Source organism: Leucoraja erinacea, chromosome 12 (assembly GCF_028641065.1).
Source record: "Leucoraja erinacea ecotype New England chromosome 12, Leri_hhj_1, whole genome shotgun sequence".
Taxonomy (NCBI): domain Eukaryota; kingdom Metazoa; phylum Chordata; class Chondrichthyes; order Rajiformes; family Rajidae; genus Leucoraja; species Leucoraja erinaceus.
In genome coordinates, this window is record NC_073388.1 from 43425128 (window position 1) to 43452790 (window position 27663).

The 27663-nt window shown below is 44.3% G+C and overlaps 1 protein-coding gene across 1 annotated transcript in view; it reads left to right on the top strand.

Annotated features, from left to right (window-relative positions):
- The window catches only part of il1rapl2 (interleukin 1 receptor accessory protein-like 2), an 841694-nt gene that overhangs the window by 423073 nt on the left and 390958 nt on the right, over positions 1-27663 (top strand). Inside the window, exon 4 of the mRNA XM_055644012.1 lies at positions 22943-23129. Within this exon, the coding sequence (XP_055499987.1) occupies positions 22943-23129 (187 nt within the window). The remainder of the gene's footprint in view (positions 1-22942; positions 23130-27663) is intronic.

Below are 27663 nucleotides of genomic sequence, written 5' to 3' on the forward strand. Positions count from 1 at the left end.
GATTATGCATTTGCAGTCTCTCGTGTCTCCTTTGCCGATCTGATATTGTCCTCAGCTCCACTTCAGAATGTGTTTCTATAATCCTTGCTTCTCTTCCCATCGAAAAGAAGTGATTGAAGATACAGCACAGTGGCGCAGCGGTAGAGTTGATGCCTGGGTTTGATCCTGAATACGGGTGCTATCTGGACGGAGTTTGTACATTCTCCCTCTGACCGCGTGGATTTTCTCCGGGTGCTCCGGTTTCTTCCCACACTCCAAAGCCGTGCACATTTGTAGGTTAATTGTCTAAGGTAATTTGGGAAAATTGTCCCTAGTCTGTGTAGGTTAGCGTACAGGGTGACCGCTGATCGGTGTGGATTCGCTGTTTCAAAGGGCCAGTTTCTGTGCCATATCTCTAAAGTTTAAAGTCTAAAAACAATTGTGAAGTTTGAAGAGATTTACGAATGTTGAACAATAAGTAAAATCAAAAACACTGATAATCTGACACCTTTAGGACTTTTGTAGTGCCAGACAGCTGGTTTTCTCTGCAGTTGGATATTACTCCTATTTATATACCAGGACACGTTTAACACTTTTTGGGCATTGTGTAGCATTATAATAAATTCCCACAGTAAACCAACTGCATTTAAAGAAACAGTAAAAAAGAACTAGCAAATTTAAAGAGTGCACAGGAAGCAGGGCACGGGTGAGTTTACTAAGGAGTGTATGAAAAAACAGGGCCACTGTGAATATAAAACAGTGCAGGAAGCAGAGACGTGGCGAATTTAAAGGAGATTATGGGTAAAAGATCCAAGCGAACCTGATGCCAAATCACCAGATTTACTCGGAAGGGGATTTTTAATTTATTATTATTTTTATTGGCATGTGTACCGAGCTAGAGTGAAAAGCTTTAGTTGTGTGCCATCCAGTCAGCAGAACGACTATACAAGCACAGTATAGAGATACAGGATTAAGGGAACAACATTTAGTGCAAGATAAAATCCAGTAAAGTCCAATAAAAGATAGTCTGAGGGTCTCCATTGTGGTGGATGGTAGGCCAGGACTGCTATCTTGTTGGTGACAGAATAGTTCAGTTGCCTGATAACAGCTGGCAAGAAACTGTCCCTGAATCTGGGAATATGCATTTTCACACCTGTACTTTTTGTCTGATGAGAGAGGGTAGAAGAGGGAGTGTCCAAGGTGAAACTTGTCCTTGATTATGCTGGTGGCCTTGCTGAGGTAGCGAGAAGTGTAGATGGTCAATGGAAGGGAGGTTGGTGTGTGTGATGGTCTGGGCTGCGTCCACTATTCTCTGCAATTTCTCGTGGTCTTGGTTGGAACTGTTCCCAAACCATGCTGTGTGTGATGCATCCCGATAAAATACTTTCCATGGTGCATTTGTACAAGTTGGTGAGAGTTGTTCGGGTCTTGCTGAACTTCCTAAACCTTCGAAGTTAGGGAGTATTAGGAAAGCACTTTGAGAGGTTAGACCAGAAATAGGATCAGTGATGTTTCCATTGGGATATGCAAACCTGTATAGAGAACACGGACATAGAACATTACAGCACAGGAACATGCCCACAATGTTTCGCCGAACACCTCCGCTCGGTCCGCAATAACCTAGCTGACCTCCCGGTGGCTCAGCACTTCAACTCCCCCTCCCACTCCGCCTCTGACCTCTCTGTCCTGGGTCTCCTCCATGGCCACAGCGAGCAGCACCGGAAATTGGAGGAACAGCACCTCATATTCCGTTTGGGGAGTCTGCACCCCGGGGGCATGAACATCGACTTCTCCCAATTCTGTTAGTCCTTGCTGTCTCCTCCCCTTCCTCAGCTCCCCTGCTGTCTCCTCCCACCCTCCAGCCTTCCGGCTACTCCTCCTTTTCCCTTTCTTGTCCCCACCCACACCCACCCCTGATCAGTCTGAAGAAGGGTTTCGGCCCGAAACGTTGCCTATTTCCTTCGCTCCATAGATGCTGCTGCACCCGCTGAGTTTCTCCAGCTTTTCTGTGTAACCTTCGATTCTCCAGCATCTGCAGTTCCCTCTTTAACACCCACAATGTCTGTGCTGGATATGATGTTGGGTTAAACTAATCTCTGCCTGCACGTGATCCATATCTTCCATATCAATGTCCCGACCTAGAAGCCGCTTAAATGCCACCATTGTATGCTTCCACCACCATCACCAGCAGCATTTTCCAGGCACACAAGCTGGAAGGAGATGTTCAAGTAAAAAACTTTCTTGAACATCTCCTTCAAATTTGCCTTTTCACCCTGGGAAAAGGTTCTGACTGTCTGCACTATCTAATCTTCTCATAATAAGAACTTGGAATATTAAGCCTGTTGCAGATACTTGGTCTCAGGTACAATATGTGAATATTATGCCTTTGCCAACATCATTATTACATTGTTTATGGGAGCAACTAGTGGACAGATTTACTGCTGCATCTCCTTCAACACAACAGTGTTTACATTTCAAAGCCGTTGAATGCATTGCAACATCTTGAGATCACATAAAGTGTCTATAATTGTGCCTGTGTCCTCTATCTAAAGACACAAGGAACTGCAAACGCAGGAATTTTGAGCAAAACACAAAGTGCTGGAGGAACTCAGCTGGTCAGGCTGCAGGAAAGAAGCATCACCTAACCGAAACATCACCTATGCATGTTCTCCAGAGATGCTGCCTGACCTGCTGTGTTACTTCACCACTTTGTGTCCATCTGTGAATGGAATGGATCAGTGATATTTGGAGTCTGAAGGATGATCCTAAAGGGCCTGTCCCACTGTATGAGGTAATTCAAGAGTTCTCCCGAGTTTCGCCTGATTCGAACTTGGAGAATTACGGTAATAGCCACTCGTTGGTACTCGGGGTCCTCGTGGACATTTTTCAACATATTGAAAAAACTTCACGAGCTTACCGCGTTTCCCGAGTACCTGTCGTTAGCGTTACGAGCCGCTAAGAGACATCTGGAGCTCCGACGTACGCGCTACATATATTCTACGTACTTACCACGAGTTTGATTTTTTTTTTAAACTCGGGAGAGCTCTTGGGTAAACTCGTATAGTGGGACAGGCCCGTAACCCTAAAGGTCACCTCTCCATTTCCCTCCACATATTCTGCCTGACCCCTTGAGTTGTTCTAGCACTTTGCTTTTTGCTACTTCTCTTTCTAACTTTAACCATAATTAAATGAGAAAGGAAATCCTTGCCTATACTTTTAGTGAAAAACAATCACTTTATTTGTTAACTTCAGTAAACGTCTATCTGAAAATTATGATAATTTATTCACACTGTTAAAAATTTTATTTCTATTGATGTGCTCAGCTGGCTCGATATTGAACTGAGGAAAACCAGTTTGTTAAATTAGATTGGTTTGTAGTCAATTTTTTGTGTTGTATTTGTACAGATCAGATCAGGCAATTGAAGAAAATAACGGGCAAATTTTATTTTGTTGGTTCTTTATGTTTGATTTCATTTCCTACCAGCCAATGTTTGAGAAAATGAGAATGGTTATCACAATGGTAGTGGGGACACAAGAGACAAGGGTGGCGGGGTGACGTAGTGGGAGAGTTGCTGCCTTACAGCGCCAGAGACCCAGGTTTGATTCTAACTACGGGTGCTGTCTGCACGCTCTCCCTGTGATTGTGTGGGATTTATCCGGGTGCTCTGGCTTCCTCCCATACTGCAAAGACATACATCTTTGTAGGTTAATTAATGTCAGCAAATTTGTAAGTTGTCCCTAGTGTGTAGGATAGCGCTAGTGTACGGGGTGATCGCTGCTCAGTGTGGTCTCGGTGGGCCGAAGGGCCTGTTTCCGCGCTGTATCTTTAAAGTACAAAAAAGGACTGCAGATGCTGAAATATGGAGCAGCTAACAATCTTCTTGAGGAACTCAGTGGGTCAAGCAACATCTGTGGGTGGAAAGGAATGGTTGATATCTTGGGCTGAAACCCTCCAGACGGGCTAGCTTTGAGTCCTGATGGATTTCAACCCAAAGTGTCAACAATTCCTTTCAATTCGCAGATGCCGCTCAAACCACTGAATTCCTCCAGCAGTTTGTTTATTGATTTCAATAGTCGTGATTACTATTAAATAAAATCCAAGATGGCACTGAAGCCAGGTAACTCATTGTGCGTTGGTCCAAGAAGTGGATCTGCTATAATTCATGACAATTTCTCCACTCTTTGGACATGGGGAGAGGGAGAGGTGCAGATAGCGACAGAGGCTGAGAGGAGATGAGTAGAGGCAACAAAAGACTGCGGATTAAGAAATCTGATGGTAAAAGAAGGCCGCATTTGGAACAGAGTGTGCAATTCCAGTCATCCCCAATGCAGGAAGGATGTGGAGGCTTGGGAGAAGGTGCAGAGGAGGTTGACCAGAATGCTGCATGGATTCCAGGGTATTAGCTACAAGGAGAGGTTGCACAAACTTGGATTGCTTTCTCTGGAACTCCAGAGGCTGAGGGAAGACATGATAGTAATATATAAAACCCATAGATACGATAGACCATCAGAACCTTTTTCCAAGGATGGAAATGTCAAAGACTAGAGGGCATACCTTTAAGGTGAGAGGGGCAAAGTTCAAAGGAAATGGGATAGGCAATTTTTTTTTCACCCAGCCTCCATGTGGTTGGAATGTTGCCAGAGGTACTGGTGGAGGCAAATATAATGTTGGCATTTAAGAAACCTTAAGATAGTTACATGTAGGGAATGGAGGAATATGATCATGTGCATTCAGAGGAGATTAACTGGGCATCACATTCAACACAGACATTGTGGGCTGTGTTTTAGTTTTAGTTTTAGACATATAGTGTATAAAAAGGCCCTTGGGCGTACCGAACCCACGCTGGCCAGTGATCACCCGTACACTAGTTCTACGTCCTACACACCAGGGGCAATATCCAGAAATCAATTAAACTACAAACCTGCACGTCTTTGGAATGTGGGAGGAAACCGGAGCACCCGGAGAAAACCCATGCGGTCACAGGGAGAATGTGCATACTCCGCACAGATAGCAGCCGAGGTCAGGATCAAACCCGGGTCTCTGGCACCGTGAGACAGCAGCTCTACATCTGCACCACTGTGCTGTCCTGTGCTGTACTGTTCTATGTTCTATGTTCTATGAAGAACCTTGGCTTGACAAAGGGAATGATTTTCATTGCATTTCTCTGTTATGTTAACGTTCTGAGCAGCGCACTGGCTTGCAAAGCATAAAGTGCAGTTGAGCCAAAACCAAAGAGGCCGACGTCAGGCAATGCCGTGGTAGTTGGAGACTCCATTGTGAGAGGTACGGACAGGGGTTTCTGAGGCAACAGACGGGAATCGAGGATGGTGTGCTGCCTCCCTGGTGCCACGATCCAGGATGTCACGGACAGAGTGCAGAAAATCCTCAAGGGCGAAGGTGAACAGCGGGAAGTGTTAGTGCATGTTTGCACAAATGATGTCAGAAAGAAGGGATTGAATATTCTGAAGCGTGAGAGCTCGGAAAAGCTCCAGGGTGGTTATCTCCGGTTTGCTTCCAGTTCCTCATGCTGGCGAGAGCAGGAACAGGGGGATACAGGACCTGAATGTGTGGCTGAGGAAATGGTGCAGGAGGCAGGGATTTAGATTCTTAGACCACTGGGATCTGTTTTGGAGTAAGGGGGGACTGTAGAAAAGGGACTGATTGCACCTTAACAGGCGGGGGACCGGCATTCTGGCAGGCAGGTTTGCCCCTGCTTTACAGGTGGTTTTAAACTAAATAAGGGAGGGGTCAAATGGGATAGTCAAGGACAGAGTTAAAGGGAAAGGGAGTAAGATAGTTAATGACCCCAGAATTAAAGGGAAAGAAAGCTCACAAAGGGATAAGAGAGTATGACCAAGTGTAATAGGGATCGATGTGAAAGGTGAGATGCGTAAGGAATTAAAAATACTGTATATGAATGCGCGAAGTATAAGAAATAAAGTAGATGAGCTTGAGGCTCAGTTAGAGTTTGGTAGAGATGACATTGTGAAGATTACTGAGACGTGGCTGCAGGAGGATCGGGCATGGGAACTTAATATTCAGGTTTATACATCCTATAGAAATGACAGGTAGATGGGCAAAGGAGGGGGGTAGCTGCTTGGAATGTTGGCCTTCATAACAAAAGGATTTCAGTATAGGAGTAAAGAGGTTCTTCTGCAATTGTATAGGGCTCTGGTAAGACCACATCTGGAGTATTGTGTACAGTTTTGGTCTCCTAATTTGAGGAAGGACATCCTTGTGATTGAGGCAGTGCAGCGTAGGGCCACAAGATTGACCCCTGGAATGGCGGGACTGTCATATGAGGAAAGATTGAAAATACTAGGCTTGTATTCACTGGAGTTTAGATGGATGAGGGGGAATCTTATAGAAACATATAAAATTATAAAAGCTAGATGCAGGAAAAATGTTCCCAATGTTGGGCGAGTCCATAACCAGGGGTCACAGTTTTAGAATAAAGGGGAGGCCATTTAAGACTGAGGTGAGAAAAAACTTTTTCACCCAGAGAGTTGCGAATTTGTGGAATTCCCTGCCACAGAGGGCAGTGGAGGCAAAATCACTGGATGGTTTTAAGAGAGAGTTAGATAGAGCTCTAGGGGCTAATGGAGTCAAGGGATATGGGGAGAAGGCAGGCACGGGTTATTGATAGGGGACGATCAGCCATGATCACATTGAATAATGGTGGTGGCTCGAAGGGCCGAATGACCTGATCCTGCACCTATTTTCTATGTTGCTATGTTTCTATATTTGTTCAAATAACATTTTTCAAGCAGCTTTTACAAGGCAATGTTGAAGATTTCTGTTTTTTATAGCTGTACAATAGCTGTCATCATTGCAGGATTTATAATTTATTTTAATTAGCATTACATCAAGAAACACATTTACTGATTAAAAGTTAATTATGGTATAGTGATGGACAACATGCATCATTAATTCTGCAAGTTTAGGCCAACTATATTGCTGTGTTTTAGGCGGTTGTCTGAATTTAAGAGTCATTAATCTGGTTTTGTGAAGTTGTTTAGGTAAAAGTCACTGTTTAATGATGAGGCGATGCTCATTTGAGGTGAGATTTTTCTTTCAATGCCTTTGGAACCTTTTTCCTCAAAGAGTGAACTTAGAACATAGAATGTGAAGTGACGCAGTGGTAGAGTTTCTGCCTTAAGGGCCTGTCCCACTTTCCCGAGTCCTATGCCGAGTTGAAAGGAAATCCCGTGTTTTAAAAAAATCAAGATGTTTGTGATCTACGAACTCCTCCTCCCGACTATCTTTTTACTCGTGGACTTTTTTGTCATGCTGGAAAAAACGTCCCGACTTACCTGATGCCCCGAGTACCTACGGCTGGCATAACGAGCCGCTACGATATATCTACGGCCTCCTACGGACTCGCTACGGACTCCTACGGACTCGCTATGGACATTCTCCGAGTTTAAATCAAGGGGAAAACTCGGGATAATTCGTGAGTAACTCGGGAAAGTGGGACAGGCCCTTTACAGAGCCAGGAACCTGGGTTCGATCCTGACTACAGGTGCTGTCTGTACGGAGTTTGTACATTCTCCCCATGACATGCGTTTGTTTTCACCGGGTGCTCCGGTTTTTTCCCACACTCCATAGCACCTTAGTACAGGTTTGTCGGCTAATTGGCATGGTAAAAATGTAAATTGTACAGTTTACTGTGAGTGTGCATGGATCGCTGGTTGGCCCAGACTCGTTAGACTGCAGGGCATGTTTCCACACTGTATCTCTAATCTAAACTAAACAGTACAGCTCAGGAACAGGCCCTTCAGCCCACAATGTCCGTGCCAAACATGATCCCAAGTTAAACGAATTTCTGCCGGAATGTGATCCATAACCCTCCATTCCCTGCATATCCATGTGTTGATCTAAAGTTATATCTGCCTCCAACACCACCCCTGGCAGCACCTAGCAGTGTGTTCCAGCCACTCACCACCCTTGTAAAAATACTTACCCCACGCATCTCCTTTAAACTTGGGAACAAAGTACTGCAGATGCTGGATAATACACAAAAGGACACAAAATGTTGGAGTAACTCAACAGGTCAGCCAGCATCACTGGAGTACATGGATAGGTGACATTTCAGTTCAGGACTCTTCTTCAGATTTCTTCTGAGTCTGAAGAAGGGTCCTGGCCCGAAACAAGGGCCCAAATAGCCTATTGGATTTGCACATCTCATTAAGTGTGCCCTCTCTTCGTTGTGCTCGGCATGTAATACATTCTACATTCCCATAGTGTCATACAGCGTCAAAATAGGGCCGTAGACCCAACTTGCCCAAGCCGACCAACAGGTCCCATCTGCACTAGACCCGCCTGCCTGCCTTTGGCCCATATCCCTTTAAACCTTTCCCATCCATGTATCAGTCTAAATGTTCCTTAAATCTTTCAATAGTAGCTGCCTCAACTACCTCCTCTGGCAGCTCGTTCCCAACACCCACCACCTTTTGCGTAAAATGTTTACCCCTCAGGTTCCTATTAAATCTTTCCCCCTCTCACCTTAAACCTATGACCTCTGGTTCTTGATTCCTCTATTCGAGGGCAAACTCTATTCCACATTCCAGCGCCCGCCGGGGACTCCAATTTGTGACTTCTGGGCCTGGAGCGGGGCTGTACATCGCCCGGCGCGGCCTTAAATGGCCGTGGGACTCAACATCGCCCGCCTGGGGCTTCAACATCGGGAGAGAAATAGTGCAGAGGCGAGAAAAGACTTTGCCTCCCATAACAATGAGGAGGAGATTCACTGATGGATGTTTGTGAAAATTGAATTGTTTGTATGTCTTGTAGGAATTGTCTTTGTATGTCTGTGGAAATGGAGTTTTGTTTGAGCCTCACTGTGGTTCAAATGACATTTTAATAAGTATTGTATTGTATGTAAGATCATGCGAGGAATAGATAGGGTAAATGCACAGTCTTTTACCCAGAGTGTGGAAATCAAGAACCAGAGGACATAGGTTAAAAGTGAGGTAGGAAAGATTTAAAAGGAACCTGAGGGGCAACTTTTACACAAAGGATGGTAGGTGTATGGAATGGTAGGTACTGTCACAACACTTAAAATCATTTGTACAGAATCATGATAAGATTGGTTTAGAGGGATATTGGCCAAACACAGGCAGGTGAGGCATATTGGTCGGTGTGGACATGTTGGGCTGTAGGACCTGTCTCCACACTGTATGACTCCATGACTCTAAACAATGACGATTGTTGTCACATAGGCCAGATAATGTGATATCAGAACTATGACCTTCAGAGAATTGTTCAAAGGAGGAAAATAATGGGTCTGTCCCACTGCCGACGAATTCACCAAATCAGCACCGGCAACAACCTGCGTCACCTGGCGAAAACCTATGGCATCCTGGCGACAACCAATGTTAGCCCGGCGACAACCTATGACAGCACCTTCGTCAAGCTATGCTCATTGGCGTCAAATCCACGGTCGCCACTGTCAGCGAAAAAGTTTCAACATGTTGAAAATCCAGCGGTGACCAGAAAGATGCTACAACTCTTCGGGCGACTGAGGAGACTACTCATGACCATACACGCAACTCCCCGGCGACCACGTGGCGACAGCCCAGTCGCCTGTAGTTGCCTAAAAAATTACCTAACTGGGACAGGCCCATAATGCAGATAGTTTTATCATTTTTGGAACTTGGAATTTTGGCAACTGAAAGAGCAAACTCCATTGGTGAAGCGATTACATTCGAGGAGCCGTTGCCTTAGAAGGTTTTGAGTAAGAGCGGCGCAGTGGGCACAGCGAGTGGAGCTGCTGCCACACAACACCAGAGACCCGGGTTTGATCCTGACCTCGGGTGCTGTCTGTATGGAGTCTAAACATACTCCCTGTGGTCACGTGGGTTTCCTCCATTGCTCTGGTTTCCTCCCACATCCCAAAGATGCTTGTTTTAGGTTTATTGGTGTCAGTAAATTTCCCCTGGTGGATGCAGAAGCGTGATAACATAGAACTAGTGTGAACGGGTGGTCGTTGATCAGCGTTCATTCAGTGGGCTGGAAGGTCTGTTTCCATGTTGTATCTTTCAATCGATTCGATCAATAATGGAAGACATTGCAAATAAATTGAGGGATCAGGGAGAAATTGAAAATACGAGCAATAATTTTAATATGGAGGCACTGGTGATGAAGATATAATATTAGCCAGACAGAATCGATGGAAATTAAACATGGATTTTGGATATCCACAAGTTGTGTGGCACAGTGGCATAGTGGTAGAATTGCTGCCTTACAGTGCCAGAGACCTGGGTTTGATCCTGACTATTGGTGTTGCCTGTACGGATTTTGTCCGTTCTCCCTGTGACCGCGTGCATTTTCTTCCAGGTGCTCTGGTTTCCTCCCATACTCCAAGGTGTAAAGGTTTGTAGGTTAATTGGCTTCAGTAAAAATTGTAAATCGTCCCGTGTGTGTAGGATACTGTTAGTGCACGGGGTGATCGCTGGTCGGTCCATACTCGGTGGGCTGAAGGGCCTGTTCCGCGCTGTATCTCTAAAGTCTAAAGTTTTAAGTACAAATGTTTGGAAACTTTAGAAAGAGATGCTGGAGTGCAACAAAATGGTTAAGACTAGAAAGTAACAAAGGCACAGGAATGGGTTTTAGTAGCAGGATGGGAGTTGGGTTGGCAATTTAGTGTGAAGGTTATCCCAGTTGGCACATGTGTTTGGATGGATTTGTAGCTCCAAGTGATTGGGGAATACTGCAACTGTTGTTGGACTCCATTCAGAACTCAGTCAGACTGAAGACAGGGAAATGCTGGCAACTGACAGCCAGGGCATTTGTAACCTATACTGTAATGTCTAAAATATTGGTGCATTGTATATAGTTCTGGTCATCACACTACAGGGAGGACTGGTATTGGTGAATTGGAGAGAGTGCAAAGGGGATTCACGAAAAAGTTGCCGAGATTGAAAGACTTTAGTTATCGAGAGAGGTTGGATAGGCTGGACGTTTTTTTATTGGAGTAAACAAGATTTAGAGCTGATTTTCGACTTTAGAGGTGCATTGCAGAAGCAGGGCCTTTTGCCCACCAAATCCATACCAGCCAGCGATCACCCATGTACACTAGCACTATCCTACACACTAGGGACAATTTACAATTTTATCGACGCCAATTAACCTATAAACCTCTGCGTCTTTGCAACCGGAACACACGGAGAAAACCCACGCGGACACAGGAAGAACGTACAAACTCCATACAGACAGCATCCGTAGTCAGGATTGAACCTGGGTCTCTGGCGCTGTAATGCCACTGTCCCACTTAGGAAATCTGAACGGAAACCTCTGGAGACTTTGCGCGCCACCCAAGGTTTCCGTGCGGTTCCCGGAGGTTTTTGTCAGTCTCCCTACCTGCTTCCACTACCTGCAACCTCCGGCAACCACCTGCAACCTCCGGGAATCGCACGGAAAAATTGGGTGGGGTGCAAAGTCTCCAGAGGTTTCCGTTCAGGTTTCCTAAGTGGGACAGGGGCATAAGGCAGCAGCTCTATTGCTAGGCTACTATACTGCCCTATGCAAAAGAAGTATACAAAATTGCGAGAGGCATAGATAGGGTAGATAGCAAAAATCTTCTTTCTGTGGGTGAAGTTTAATAAAAAGAGGGCGTAAGCTTAATCTGAGAGAAAGAAGGTCTAAAGGAAATCTGATTGGTGAGTATTTTTTATAGAGTGGTTGATATTTGCAATGTGCTGCCAGAAAAGGTGGTGGAATAGGACACAATCACTACATTAAAGAGGCATTTAAGAGACACTTAAGCATGTCATGGAGGAATATGGTGCTATTGCAGCAAATGGAATTCCCGTAGATGTACAATAGGTGTAGCATGGTCGTGATGGGCCAAAGGGTCAGTTTTTGTGCTGTCAAACTCTATAATCCTGTACATACCAAAATCCTCAATTTAGACACAAAATGTTGGAGGAACTCAGCGGGAGAGGCAGCATCTCCGGAAAGAAGGAATGGGTGACGTTTCGGGTCACGACTCTTCTTCACACTCCTTGAGGTCTCGACCCGAAACGTCAGCCATTCCTTCTCTCCAGAGATGCTGCCTGTCCCGCTGAGTTACTCCAGCATTTTGTATCTACCTTCGATTCAAACCAGCATCTGCAGTTCTTTCCTACACAAAATCCCTAATTTGATGGTCCCGTCTTGTCGGAAATCAACATAGAACAGCTCTTCCCTGCAATATCTTTTCACACAAAGGGTGGCAAGAGTATGGCTGCCAGGTAGTTGAGGCAGATACTATCACAACATGAGAAAAAAATTTAGACAGGTACATGGATAGGACAGGTTTAGAGGGAAATGGGACAAATGCAGGCAGATGAGACGATTGCAGCTGGGGCAAGTCGGCTGGTGTGGGCAAGTTGGGCCGAAAGGCTTGTTTCCATGCTGTGACTATGACTGTACATGTCCCACTTGGGCTTAGTTTATCTACTTTAACAAACATTGTATGCTTGAAGTAATGTCTTTCCTCCTTTACAATAAACAATCCCCAGAGTTTTGACCTTTCTTCAAGAGCCAGTGATTGAAGTCCAATAATAGTTTGTTTTTACGCTTTACTTCGCAATTATCGAAAACCCAAAGCTACAGAAAAGCACACGACATTCCAAGTTCATTTGCGTCTTCACCAGATCCTACAGGGAATTTGTTACTTTTCTTTCGCGCTGCTGTATAGTTGCACTTGGTTTCAGGGAGATATCTGCCAAGATCACCCCAATTTACACTTAATATTGTGTTCAGAAACCTCTGGGCATTTTTGTATCACTGATGAACACACAAGAGACTGCAGTTGCTGGATTCTGGAGCAACAAAGTATCTTCTGGAGGAAGCTAGGGTCTCACTGTCGGTCGATAGTCTTTCTCCTTTGATAGAGACGGTGAGATCAAGAAAGGGGAGGGAAGTGTTGGAGATGGTCCAAGTGAATATGGATGCAGGGTGGAAGTTAGTAGAAAAGTTAATGAAGTCCACGAGTTCTGCATGGGTGCAGGAGGTAGCGCCAATGAAGCCCTCAATGTAGCATAGATAGAGTTTGGGAATAGGGCCATTGTACACCTAGAGGTGCTCAACAAAAAGAAGGCAGGAATAGCTGGGGCCCGTACGAGTGCCATGGCTACGCCTTTGATTTGGAGGAAGTGGGAGGAGTTGAAGGAGAAGATACTCCGCTCGGCGGAAGAGAGTGTTGATAGAGGGAGATGGCTGGGTATCCGGTTGAGGAAGAAATTGAAGACTTTAAGACCTTCCTGGTGGGGGATGGAGGTGTTGAGCCACTGAATGTCCATAGTAAAGATGAGGGAACGAGGGCCTGGACACTGAAAATCATTAAAGGCTTAGATGAGGCATGGGTCGGCATGGACGAGTTGGGACGAAGGGCCTTTTTCCATGCTGTATGATCGCATTTACTGCAGCTTTTCTGTGGCCGCCTTCAAGCTTTGCAGCATGGTGAAACTGCGGTAGAGTTACTGCCTTACAGCACCTAGTTCAAACCTGACTACGGGTGTTGTCTGTACAGAGTTTACACGTTCTCCCTGTGACTGCGTGGGTTTTCTCCGGGTGCTTCGGTCTCCTCCCACATTCCAAAGATGTGCAGGTTTGTAGGTTAATTGGCTTCTGTAAATTGCCCCTAGTGTGGAGGGTAGAACTAGTGTACGAGGAATTGCTAGTTGGTGTGAATGCGGTGACCTGAAGGTCCTGTTTCTGCACCATATCTCTAGATTAAACTGAATTTAACTTTGACACTCATCCCGACAATCAGCACAGCACTGGTGTAGCAGCTGCTAGCTCTACAAACACCTCCTGAGGCGGACCACACATTTGTTTGGACTGTTCACAGTGTATTCTTGGCTAACTTCTGGATTGTTTTGCAGGTAGACAATTGGGTAATAGTGTAATGTTCCGCATTATTTAGCATATCAAGAAGGGATGCAATCCAGTTTCCAGGCAACCATTTACCAATGATTTCTAGCGTGGCCAAACTAATATTTGGAAGGACCTGCTGTGATCTACAAACTCCATCAAGCTGAACTGCCTGCATTAAGTCCCATGAATGTCCATAGAAATTCCTTTAGCAGAGCAATGACCATAGTGGCTAGGGTGGCCAATCTACCCATCGATCTATGCTAGGCTAGACCAGTCACTGAAACAATTTGAATGGAGAATAATGACTGCATAGGAATAGGGGAAGGATGTGATCATTTGTGCTTATTGGAATTAACTATTTATGGAGGCACAAGGAATTGCAGATGCTGGAATCTTGCGTAGAACACAAAGCGCTGGAGTAATTAAACAGGTCAAGCAGCATCTGTGGAGGGAATGAATAGACAATATTCTCAGTCAGGACAGATTGTAATTACAGTTTTCTCCCCCGTACTGCAGTCAGTCTGAAGAAGGGTCTCGAGCCAAAACATCGCTTATCCCTATCCTCAAGAGATGCTGCCTGACGTTGAGTTACTGAAGCATTTTGTGTTAACTAACGTTGGCACAGTGGTGCAGCGGTAGATTTGCTGCCTCGCCATGCCAGAGACCCGGGTTCAATCCTGACTATGGGCCCTGTCTTCACAGCATTTGTATGTTCTCCCTGTGACCATGTGGGTTTTATTCCGGTGCTCCGGTTTCCTCCCACCATACCAAAGACTTGCAAGATTGTAAGTCAATTGGCTTCATTAAATTGTCCTCCGTGTGTAGAAAAGTGTATGGGTGATAGATGGTTTTGAAAAATAGTTGTAGTTTACAAAACTGTTCGAACATTAATTTTCTGTTTTGATTTCTTTTGATTTCCCCTGAATTTTCTGAAAGCCAAGCAGATTCACAATGCTCCAAACATTTGACAGCCAGCAAAAGCGGGTGATGTGCCTCTTCCAAGGGGTTGGCTTTCTTCTCACATCCTTGTACAGTGGCTGAACCACTGATCACGGCACTGCTATTTTGGATTGCCCTTACCGTCAATTTGACATCAGTGCTTTGAGAAAAATGTTCTATTAGTTGCACATAATCAATTGCTTGGTAAATTATTTTATAATGTGGAAATTGAAAGATGTTTTACAACTAAGAATGGTACTGAGCACAGCTTTAATACAAAATTAAAGTGATTTTCAAATATCATCCATCTTTGACAAAATATTAAATTCTTTTGTTTAGTTTAGTTTATTATTGTCACGTACCAAGACACAGTGAAAAGCTTTTTTGTTGAGTGCTATCCAGTCAGTGGAAAAACAATACATAATTCCAATGAAGCCGGCCACAGTGTACAGATACAGGATAAAGGGAATAACATATGGTGCATGGTAAAGTCCAGTAAAGTCTGATTAAAGATAGTCCAAATGTCTCCAATGAGGTAGATGATAGGTCAGAACTGCTCTCTGGTTGGTGATAGGATGAATCAGTTGCCTAATAACAGCTGGGAAGAAAACTGTCTATGAATCTGGAGATAGACACAAAATGCTGTTGTAACTCAGCGGAACAGGCAGCATCTCTGGAAAGAAGGAATGGGTGGCGTTTTGGGTTGAGACCCTTCTTCAGATTTTTTTTTCTTCTCCTTCTCGTTCTCCTTCTCCTTCTCCTTCTCCTTCTCCTTCTCCTTCTCCTTCTTCTCCTTCTTCTCCTTCTTCTCCTTCTCCCTGTTACTTGATGGGAGAGGGGAGGACAGGGTAACAGGGTCCTAGATTATGCTGATGGGTTTCCTGAGGCAGCGTGAAGTGTAGATGGAGTCAGTGGAAGGGAGGTTGGTTTGTGTGATGGTCTGGGCTGTGTGTCAACAATTCTCTGCAATTTCTTGTGGTCTTGCGATCTCGGCCCAGTTTAGGGAGCATTTTGGTTTTGCTGTCAACCTTACACACAATTGCACATTAGTATTAACATTCCACATATAAATCAAGTTCATTCAAGTTAAGTTTATTGTCAAGTGCATAAGTCCGGTGCGGTACAGATACAAGGGACTATCTTCCTTGCAGCAGAATCACAGGTGCAAAGACTCACACAACACACTAAGACAAATAGTATGACAATTTAATATACATTCTGGAAGACAGTAAAAAGAAAATAGATCCAAAAAAAACCAAAAGCAATGGTGTAAAACACAATGAGGAAAAACAACGTCCATGGTTGTGCAAGAGGTGGTGCATGGTGTTTCATTATTGAAGTAGGATCAGGGTTGTTGTGGGTTGGTTCAAGAACCTGGTTTGTTTAGTTTAGTTTAGATCAGCTTATCTTAGCTTAGCTGGTTTAGCTTAGTGTAGTTTAGTTTAGTTTAATTTTGCTCCGTTTAGAGATGCAGTTTGAAAACAGGGCCTTCAGCCAACCGTGGCTTTCCCAACCAAAGATAGTTGTAGGAAAGTAGCTGTTCATAAACCTGGTGGTATGGATCTTCCGGCTTCTGTACCTCCTGCCTGGTGGTAGCAGTGAGAAGAGGGCCTGGCCCGGCTGGTGGCGATCCTTGATGTTAGATGCCACCTTCTTGAGGCCCGTGATATAACCGGCTAAGTCGACCACTTCAAGAAGTTCCTGTGCATCGGAATTGGCGCGCCGAGACATGATATAAATGGCCCAATTTGCTGTATTGCGGATGTTCCTCATACTTGGCATATCCATTTATCTTACTATAATCATTACCGGCCTTTCCGAACAGTAGATCACATTCCTTTTTTTTTTTTTTAATATTTTTTTTAGAAGTACAATACAGTGGTACAAAAATTATGTTAATATAAAACATTCTCTGCACAACGTTCTTTTTTTCTTTTTACAGAGAAAAGTAAGAAGAGAAAAAGGAGAAAGGTTCTAGAAAGTGAAGGATAGACTAGTGAGCGTGAGTGAAAAACAGATAAGGAAAATAGTGAAAAAAAAGAATGTGAAGAAGGAGAGCAGGAGTTTATTCAATCGCCACAAGGAGATTAGTTTTTTATATTCTAAATCGTCTTTCACCCATACCTGAAACTTTTAATGTTCATGATACTATAACACCACAGATCACATTCCTAATATTTCAGGTTGCAAGCACTAATCTTTTTATTAATTGTTTGAAAGCAAGTTTTGTTGGTAAGGAATGACATTCATCTTTATTCCTTAAAAAATATCCAGGTTTTCAAGAGGCAAAAGCCAAGAGTGTTTTATTGTCATATGTTTTGAAACGGACGAGACAATGAAATTCTTACTTGCTTCAGCACAACAGAATATGTGAATATGTAAACATTGTACATAATGGGGGAAAAAAAGTAAAAGTTCAATAAATAACAGTGCAGGGTATAGCGCAAATAACAAATAATAATATAGTCTTTTGCAGTTCAGAGCTCATAACATATTCATTGTGTTCAATGGCCTGATGGCTGTGGGGGAGAAACTGTTCCTGAACCTGGACGTTACAGTCTTCAGGCTCCTGTACCTTCTTCCTGATGGCAGTGGAGAGATAAATGTGTGGCCAGGATAGTGTGGGTCCTTGATGATTTTGGCTGCCTTTAAGAGGCAGCGACTACGATAGATCCCCTCGATGGTGGGGAGGTCAAAGCCGGTGATGGACTGGGCAGTGGTCACAGCGTTTTGAAGTCTTTTTTGCTCCTGGACGTTCAAGTTGCCGAACCCGGCCACGATGCAACCAGTTAGAATGCTCTCTACCGTGCACCTGTAGAAGTTTAGGAGAATCCTCTTCGACATGCCAAATCTCCGTAATCTTCTCAGGAAGTAGAGTCGCTGATGTGCCTTCTTTACAATTGCATCGGTGTGCTGGGTCCAGGAAAGATATTCTGATATATGCACGCCCAGGAATTTGAAGTTATTGACCCTCTCCACCATCGTCCCATTGATATAAACAGGATTGTGGGTCCTCATCCTTCCCCTGCTAAAGTCCACAATCAGTTCCTTGGTCTTACTGATGTTGAGAGCCAGGTTGTTGTGCTGGCACCATTTAGTCAGTCAGTCGATCTCACTTCTATACTCTGACTCGTCCCCATCTGTGATTCATCCAACCACAGTGGTTTCATCGGCAAACTTGATTATGGAGTTTGCACTGTTCGTCATGGGTAACCGTACTCGATGGCCTGAGTTCCTCATTGTATGCCATAAACATTTAGGCTTATTATTGTTCCAGATACCAAGGTACAGTGAAAAAAACATTTGTTTTGCTTGCTATCCAAATAGATTTGATAAATCTAATCATCAAGCTCAAGTACTATAGAGCAAAGGGGAAGATACAGGGTGTAGAATTGAGTTCTCAGCATTGTAGCTCATCAGTTTCACAGACAAAGCCCAATGTCCATAATGGCCCAAAGGACTTTCTAGAAGGCAGTGGCAGTGGACAGAGGAAAATGATGATGCAGTGAGCAGGCTGGGGCCTCACTTTCCCCACCCTCAATTGGCGCTTGGAGGCGTCGTGGTCAGCAGTGGGAGGCGCCTTGGGGCACGGATGTCAAGCAATGGCCGTCGGAGGCCAGGGAAGCCGCATTCATGGGCTGATGTCAAGAAGGTGTTGGAGTGGGTCGAGTGGCCGGAGTGCGCGGCTGAAGGCCCTGCAGCAGCCTGGGGCTCAAGTAGATCAGGAGCCCCTCCAAGAGGCAGAGTGCATAGAACAGCTACACCCAACAGCAGCACAGAGAAACAGTGGGGGACATTGACACATCACCAGGCCAGGATGACCCCTGCAACTCCAACCTAGTGCTGCTGCCAGGACAATGAGCCTATATGGCCAATTTAAGACTCTAATGTGTTTCAAAGACTTTAGAATTGAAGGGTGCAAGACATGTGGCGGACTATTGGGTACTGTCTGCGTGAGGTCTCCTGTCTAACACTCTGGCACTTCGTATGATTGTGTCTAATGTATAGCTCGATTGTCACTGAACTATAGAAGTATTTCACTGCACTTCGGTACATGTGAAGATAAAAAGTACCATTGAACTATTGGGGTTGAGATGAATCGGACAGGACCGTGTCTTATAGGAGAAATATTCTGAAGTCTGATAACAGAGGGGGAGAAGCTTTTCCTGAGTCTGGTGATGTGCATGTTCACGCTTTTGTACCATCTTCGGGAAGGGAGCAGGGAGCAGAAGAAAAGTCCAGGGTGGGTCAATAGGTTGAGACAGACACAAAGCGGTGGAGTAAATCAGCAGGTCAGGCAGCATCTCTGGAGAAAAAGGATGGATGACATTTCGGGTCAGGACTCTTCTTCAGGCTGGGAAGTCTGACTTTGATTATGTTGGCTGCTTTTCAAAAGCAGCGTGGAGAAACGATAGAGGAGTCTGGTGGGGAGTCTGGTCTGTGTGATGGACTGGGCTACATCTATGGCTCTCTGCAATTTATTGTGGCTTTGTGCAGAGCTATTCCCAAACCAAGCTGTGATGCAACCCGACAGTATGCTTTCCATGGTACATCTCAGTAGAACCTTTCCTATGAAAGACTTGAGAGTTCACAGAGCTGGCTAGAACTCTAGACTACAGAGCAATGTTCCATGGAATCAGCTTGCATTATACATTACTAAAAAACACAAAGCACCGAATGAAGATTTTAATAACTGGATTATTAGTCCATTTCTTATTTATGTTATACTCTGGAGATATTTTTATTGCTTAAATGGATAGATGGAAAAAATCAACATGAATAAATAATTAAGGGTTTAAAATATTAAGAACAATGTGTGATCTTGCTCACCATAGTGAATACATTCACTTTGTAACAGATTGCAGTTGGATTCATCTGGTAAATTCGAATAAAAATCAAAAATTGTTGAAAATCTACCAGTCAAAAGCCTGAAATATCTCTTTTCTCCACACCGATTCATTCTCGAACTTTTAACAATTCTAAACCTGAGATTCAAAACATAAACCATTTGGAATCGGTGTCCCTGGTGATGAAGATAGGCTACAGAAAGCTAAAACTATGCCTGTGTGTTTTTATTCTGTTTTTCTTTCAACTCCTCTTCAATTTTCAGAATTGATTGTGTTAGGTGACACAGCGGGTAGTGCTGCTGCCTCACAGCACCAGAGAGACGGGTTCGATCCCGACCGCGGGTGCCGTCTGTGTGAAGCCTGCATGTTCTCCCTGTAACTGCATGGGTTTCCTCCGGGTGCTCCGGTTTCCACCCACATCCCAAAGACGTACGGGTTGGTAGATTAGTTCAGTTCAGTTCAGTTTAGTTTATTGTCACGTGTACCGAGGTATAGTGGAAAGCTTTTTGTTGCGTGCTAACCAGTCAACAGAAAGACAATACATGATTAGAATAGATCCATTTACAGTGTATAGATACATGTTAAGGGAATAATGTTTAGTGCAAGGTAAAGCCAGCAATGTCCAGGCAAGTCCTTGTCTGAGGGAAATCAAAGAGGCAGATAGTGGTTCAGCACTGCTTTCTGGTTGTGGTAGGATGATTCAGTTGCTTGATAACAGCTGGGAAGAATATGGTGGTGTGCATTTTCACACTTCTAGATCTTTTGCCTGATGAGAGATGGGAGAAGAGGGAGTGGCCACAGTGTGATTTGTTTGGCTTGATTAATTTGGCTTGTGTGAAATTCCCCTTTAGTGTATAGGGAGTGGATGAGAAAGTGGGATAACATAGAACTAGTGTGAATGGGTGATCGATGGTCGGCATGGTTTGGCCGAAGGACCTGTTTCCATGTTAAAACTCTAAACTTAAGTGTTTGCTAAGCTGCACACAATCTGACAGGTACATCATATGCCCGGGAATCTAACATGGGCTGACCTTCATTAGGTTGATCATGAACAATGACCACCTAGGGCCAGTCCACATATAATATGTGTTTTAGGTAGGGTGATACCTAGTGGCAGTAAGCTTAGAATGTTTTCCATTCTAACTAATGTGGCCTGATGTCCACAATTCCCATCTCGCCATTACCCCGTTTATAACAAATATTGTTTAAAACACCGATTTGTATACTATTGGCATTGTTATTCAGTTCCTTTAACCACCCAAGTTTGTGAAGTTGGAAGATAGAGCTACTGAATATTGAGTTGCTAAATTAGACTATACTGGAAGGCATCAGGCTTTTCAAGGACCCACAGCACCCTGGCCATGCTCTCATTTCATTCCTGTCATTGAGAAGAAGATCTAGGAGTCTAAAAGTTCCAGGTTAAGGCACAGCCTCTTCCCAATGACCATTAAGCTATTGACCATAACAAACTCAACTGAACTGCAAACTATGAATGGCCTTGGTACACAAAAATGCTGGAGAAACTCAGCGGGTGCAGCAGCATTTATGGAGTGAAGGAAATAGGCAACGTTTCGGGCCGAAACCCTTCTTCAGAAGAAACCCGTCTGAAGAAGGGTTTCGGCCCGAAATGTTGCCTATTTTCTTCGCTCCATAGATGCTGCTGCACCCGCTGAGTTTTTCCAGTATTTTTGTGTACCTTCGATTTTCCAGCATCTGCAGTTCCTTCTTAAACATTATGAATGGCCTTGGTTGCACTAGGGACTGGGCTTTGATTTGTCTTTTGCACCATATTGTTACTTTATTTATTGAACTTTTTTAATGTTTGTTTATTATTTTCCATTAAGTACTGTATTTACAAATTTACAAATTTACTGTTATGCTGCTGCAAGTAGGGATGCCATTGATCTGTTTCGGTATATAATGACAATCAAACAATCCTTCTCTCCAGTGATGCTGCCGGTCCTGCTGAGTTACTCCAGCATTTTGTGTCTACCTTCGATTTCAACCAGCATCTGCAGTTCTTTCCTACACAATAAAACACTCGAGGGAACAGTTAAAAGACAATGCTGAGAACAATATTCTGCACTCTGCAAGGATTCTGTTCCCTCTGTTATCAGGCTTCTGTAAGGTTCTTCCATAAGCTAGAGCACTGTCCGATACTCCTCTACCCCATTGAGGACATTGGACTTTGTCTATGGAACTAGTGCGTTACATTGCTATGTATATTCTGCACGTCGTATCTTTCCCTTTGCTCTGTCTATTGTACATGAGGTTGGCTTGATTGTATTTATGTATAGTATCATCTGATTTGTTTGGATAGAATGCAAAACAAGGCTTTTTCACGGTACTCAGTAGACATGACAATAATAAACCTAAATCTAAACCTAACTTCTGACCTGAGCTCAGAGGACATAGAATGTACCTTCAATTATATTCACCGTTACGGAAAGTTTTTTTCTGGGCAGTGGGATAAGGTTGGATTACTCTTTTCTCGTTGCTTTGGGCGGAATGGTCACTTTCTGACATAAATTTCCATAATTAATTAAAGAATATTTGTATCCCATTATTTTACAATATTTACAGATTGCTCCATGTCCTTTAATATTCATTTATCCCCTTTCTTAATCCACATAATTAATGTTTGTCAATGATGTTGCTTGTCAATAAATCGACAAACAACAGCATAATGGCACAGTGGAGCAGTGGTACAATTGCTGCCTTGCAACGTCAGAGACCTGAGCGATTCTGACGACAATTGCTTGTCTGAACAGAGTTTACACGTTCTCCCTGTGATCGCGTGGGTTTTTCTCCGGATGCTCCAGCTTCCTCCCACACTCCAATGACGTGCAGCTTTGTCGGTTCATTGGCCTTTGTAAATTGTAAATTGTCCCTAGTGTGTCGGGCAGTGCTGGTGTACGGGGTGATCGCTGGTCGGCACAGACTCGGTGGGCTGAAGGACCTGTTTCTGCGCTGTATCCCCAAACTCTAAAGTCAAAAGACTAAAGTCAGTATCCAATCCCTGTGCATGGTGCTCTCTTCATCCAACTAGCCAACATGTTGGTCCCTGTTTTTAGCACAGTCTGTGTGCACATTGTTGGCACCGTGCTTGCAAACACTTGCACCTACAAACATCTGGAACAAATTGCTCAGTCATTCGTCAGCCATCTAACTTGAGCACAATTCTGGACTTGATTTGAAAGCACTTTGAAACTCTGTTGGACGTTATCAAACGTCAACATTTGTTACTTCATTGTTTTAATCTTCTAACTCGGTGGAATGATGATAGAAATGTAAAATTTCTCTTTTGTTGCAGAAACTCGACGTATTGTATGAAGGTGACAATGTCTTTGATGGTGGCCAATAACGACTCAGGTCTTTGCTACAACAGTATGATCCGAAATTTGGAGAAGGCTGAAATTACGAAAAAGAAAGAGATCATCTGTCCAGACATTGAAGACTTCATCACAACCGATCGAGACATTGATATTGTTTGGTACAAGGTAAAAACAATAACTTTGCTTGTAGAAATCGAACCGTTTGCTGTAACGTAGCAGTCGTTTGAAGTGGAACTTTGTCCTTTCAGATTATCAGATTCCTTTCATTAAATTGATGGAATGTGCATTATTAAATATCTCCTAGAGGTTATTCAATTCCTTTTCACACACTTGGTACTTGTTATCTTGTATATGATCAATTTTTAAAGTCACCTCGTATCACTAAATATTTATCTGCTAACTTTTGATCTTCAGTTTTGCTCTTTCAGTTGGATGGATATTGCAGTAGTTTTGGGGAAAATCTGGAGACAGATTTTTTGATGAGGCTTTTCCAACACGTTTTCCAACATTCTATGGCAAAATAACCTAGGAACAGGCCAACTCATTCCCCATTCAATTGGGCAACAAATGTGGATGCATTTTTAAGCAAGGCTAGAAAGAGAAACTGTGGGGAAAGCTACAGCCTAGAGGGCTACTCTGCCCATTGTGTCTCTGCTGCTTGAAAAAACAAAGACACAAAGCTTAATCCCACTTCTCAGCCCAAGGCCCAAACCTTGCAGGGACGTGATGGGCTGAATTTTTTTCTTTAGTTTAGTTTAGAGATACAGCGTGGAAACAGGCCATTCGTCCTACCGAGGCCGACCAACAATCACCCGTACACGAGTTCCATCCTACACACGAGGGACAATTTACAGAGGCCAATTAACCTACAAACCTGCACAGCTTTGGAATGTTGGAGGAAACCGGAGCAGCTAGAGAAAACCCAAGCGGTCATAGCAAGAACATACAAACTCCATACATACAGCACACATAATCAGGATCAAACCTGGGTCTCTTACACTGTAAGGCAGCAACTGTGCCGCCCCCTATGTAGTAACGTGTCCCAATTTCATTGCATTTGTCCAATTTGACCGTCTTCAATGTGTCAATGGTTGTTGACTGACCAGCCCGTGACATTAGCCCAGAGAATGAGTGGACTATTCCTAAATTCTAGATCTAAAGCTAGTCTTCTGGAGCCACCTACAGTAATAAACAATGTAACAACCACATAACACGACAAGTGTCTATTCATATTCAGTTTAAACACAATGGGTATCTTTAAACACATTGGGGATGTGGCCCTTGTGACTAAAGGGATCAGGGGGTATGGAGAGAAGGCAGGTACAAGATACCGAGTTGGATGATCAGCCATGATCATATTGAATGGCGATGTAGGCTCGAAGGGCCGAATGGCCTACTCCTGCACCTATTTTCTATGTTTCTATGTTTTTATGTTTCCCTCTTCAACCCCGTCAGAGCCAAAACCAGCCCCCAATATCCCCTGAATGAAGTAAAAAATTCCAAACAGCCATTTTATCCTTGCCTCTATTACCTTAAATCTTCACCACCTAGGTATTGACCTGTCTGCAAACAAAAGTAGGCCATTCTTATTCATGCTTTCTTGGCCTCTCGTTTAATGTTGACTAAATCAATACAGATATGCAAAAGATTGTAGTTGCTGGAAACTTAATTTATAATTCAAAGTTCTGGAGAAACTCAGCAGGTCAGGCAGCATCAGTGGAGTGAATAGACCGGTGGCATTTCAGGAGGGGCCAGAATATGTTATTAAGGATGCAGTGCAGAAGAAATTAAAAGACAAGATTTGGAGGAATTATGTTCATCGGGCATGCATGTATATGAGGAGGAATCAGATGATTGATTAATTGAAAGATACAGCATGGAAATAGCCCTTTGCCCCATCGAGTCCATTTGTCATCTATTCAGACCAGTTCTACATTATCCCACTTTCACATCCACTTCATATGAACAAGAGGAGGAGGAGCCATCTTGGGGAACGGCTGCTAACCAGCAGCCGTCCGTTTAATTCACTTTTTTTTTGTAGTTCTAGTGAGTCCTGTGTTTTTGTCTGTGGGAGAAATAGACTTTTTAATGTGGGGGGAAGGGGGTAACTATATTTCTAGGTCCCTACCTGGTCGGTGAGGCAGCTTTTTCTCCGGGCTGCCCCGTCGACCCGTCCTCCTGGCCTACCAGTGGGCATGGAGCGCCATTTCCTGGCGGGGACCGCCCAGCACCTCGGCTTCGGTGGCGGCACAGCGCTGGAGCGCTATCACGGAGCGGAGCGGGCGATGCCTTGCCTGGGTCGCCGCGCTGGATCGATGCGCTGGAGCTCCGGTGAGCTGTGACCGCCGAGTTCAACACCCCCGGGCTGTGGGTCTGCGGAGTGGAGCGGGCAGCGCCAACGTCAACATCGGAAGCCTGGGAGCTCCAAACCGGCACGGCCTTGTTGGCTTCACATTGTGCCTCACAGCACCAGAGGGAACCCACACAGTCACAGGGAGAACATGCAAACTCCACACAGACAGAGGTCAGGATCGAACCGAGGTCTCTGGTGCTGTGAGGCAGCAGCACTACCCTCTGCGCCATTGTGCCACCCAATTATGTAAAATGTCGTGGAAACCAGAGGTTACATTTATACTGAGAAGAAATAAAAAATGGGATTACTCTCTGGAATAACCAACCAATATGAAACTGCTAAATAGGTAAATTAAATCCTTGGCCTTACTGGGGCACTTGGAGACAAAGTTTAATATCGTAAGGATAGTTGGAATGAAACAGCTTAAATTTAATGATCAAATGAATACTGAGGAACAACATGACATTGAAGTAATTTTGACAAAAATAATGGTTATTTTATATGTAGGATTTTGCTTTAGTTGTAGTGGCATAGTTGAGGAGTGGCACAGTGATGCAACAGTAGAGTTGCTGCCTTATAGCATCAGGTACTGTCTGTATGGAGTTTGTCTGTATGTCAGTCTGAAGAAGGGACTCAACCCAAAATGTTACCCATTCCTTCTTTCCAGAGATGCTGCCTGTCCTTCTGAGTTACTCCACCTTTTGGTGTCTACTGTCTGTGTGGAGTTTGTACATTCTCCCTGTGACCGTGTGGGTTTCCTTTGGGTGCTCAAGTTTCCTCCTACATCCCAATGATGCATGGGTTTGTAGGTTAATTGGCTTCTGTAAAATTGTCCCGAGTGTATAGGATAGAACCAATATACGGTTGATTGCTGGTCGGAATGGACTTGCTGGGCCAATGGGCCTGTTTCCATGCTGAATCTCTAAACTAAAGTAAACTAAACTAATCTAAACATCTGTAACATACAAGATTAAGATGTCTTCACTTGCAGATGTTGCATCAAAGTCAACAAAGGTCATTGAGATGATTATCTTACAGAACTCGATGTTGCTGGATATGAGAGTAAATTCATTTAGGTGGTGATTAAGTAGTTATAAGCATTTGTTTCCTTTTTGGTGACTTTAGATGTGCTTTTTGCTGGCAAAGACTAATGTTACTACCCATTCTTATTGTCCTATAGAAGATGACTCACCACCATCCTCCTGACTCAACACATGCAATGGCAATCTATTATCACTTCAGTGTGCTGGGTGGTTTAAGTGGAATGGTATTGGACATGGTATGGATAAATTGGTAGCATTAAATATTTCAGCAGATTATTTTGATGTGGGTCCTGCTTTATTTTCAGATTTGAAATCTGTTTGTACAAAGGCCTTCATAATCTTGAGCAGTGAATGAACAGATTCAATGACAGAGTCCCATGAAGGAGCTATAGATCTTTGCGTTGCAATTTACTTCCATATTTGGCATAGATATTGTGAGCCTAAGGCCTGTCATTGTGCTGTACTGTGTTCAATGGTTATAACCAATCAACTCTATTGTCCAGTGGGCGGCGCGACTCGCGTCGCAGCGGCCTCTGCAGTCCGTCTGTCATTCTGTTATTTTTTTGTCCCGTTTTAATGTAGTTTTTATTTATTTTTTGATGGGGTATGTGTGTGTGTGGGGCGGGGACTTTTAAAATATATCCCCTGCACGGAGAACCCGACCTTTTCCCTATCGAGTCTCCGTTGTCGTTGGGGGCTGAGCAACGTGGAGCGGCCTCCAGCAGGAGCGACCTGGGGCTCTAGTCGCGGAGCTGTGGACCTACTCACCATCGTAGAGCTGGCTGAGTTCGGAGCGGGTGGAGCGGTGGTGGCGCGCTGCTGCAACCGGACCCTGGGGATTCGGAGGCTGCAACCACAGGTCTGGTGGACAGTGACACCGGGAGCCCACGGGTTTCCGCAACGGGGACTTCATCCACCTGAGTCGCGGGGTCGAGGAGTGCCTGGAGCGGGGCCTTACATCACCGCCCGGCGCCGCTTCAACGGCTGCGGGACTTTGCTACCGCCCGCCCATGGCTCCAACAACAAGACCCGGAGCGCGGCCTTGCATCACCCGGCTGTTAATGGCCGCGGGACAATTGCCATCGCCCGCCGGGGGCTTTGAATCTGACATCGGGAGGGGAATGGGGAGTGCAGGGGAGAGATACGTTTTTTTGCCTTCCATCACAGCGAGGAGGAGATGGATGTCTGTGTAAATTGTGTTGTGTCTTGGGTCTTTTTTTCTTGTGTGTATAACTGCAGAAACAACATTTCATTTGAGCCTCTATGAGGTTCAAGTGACAAATAAATTGTATTGTGTATTGTG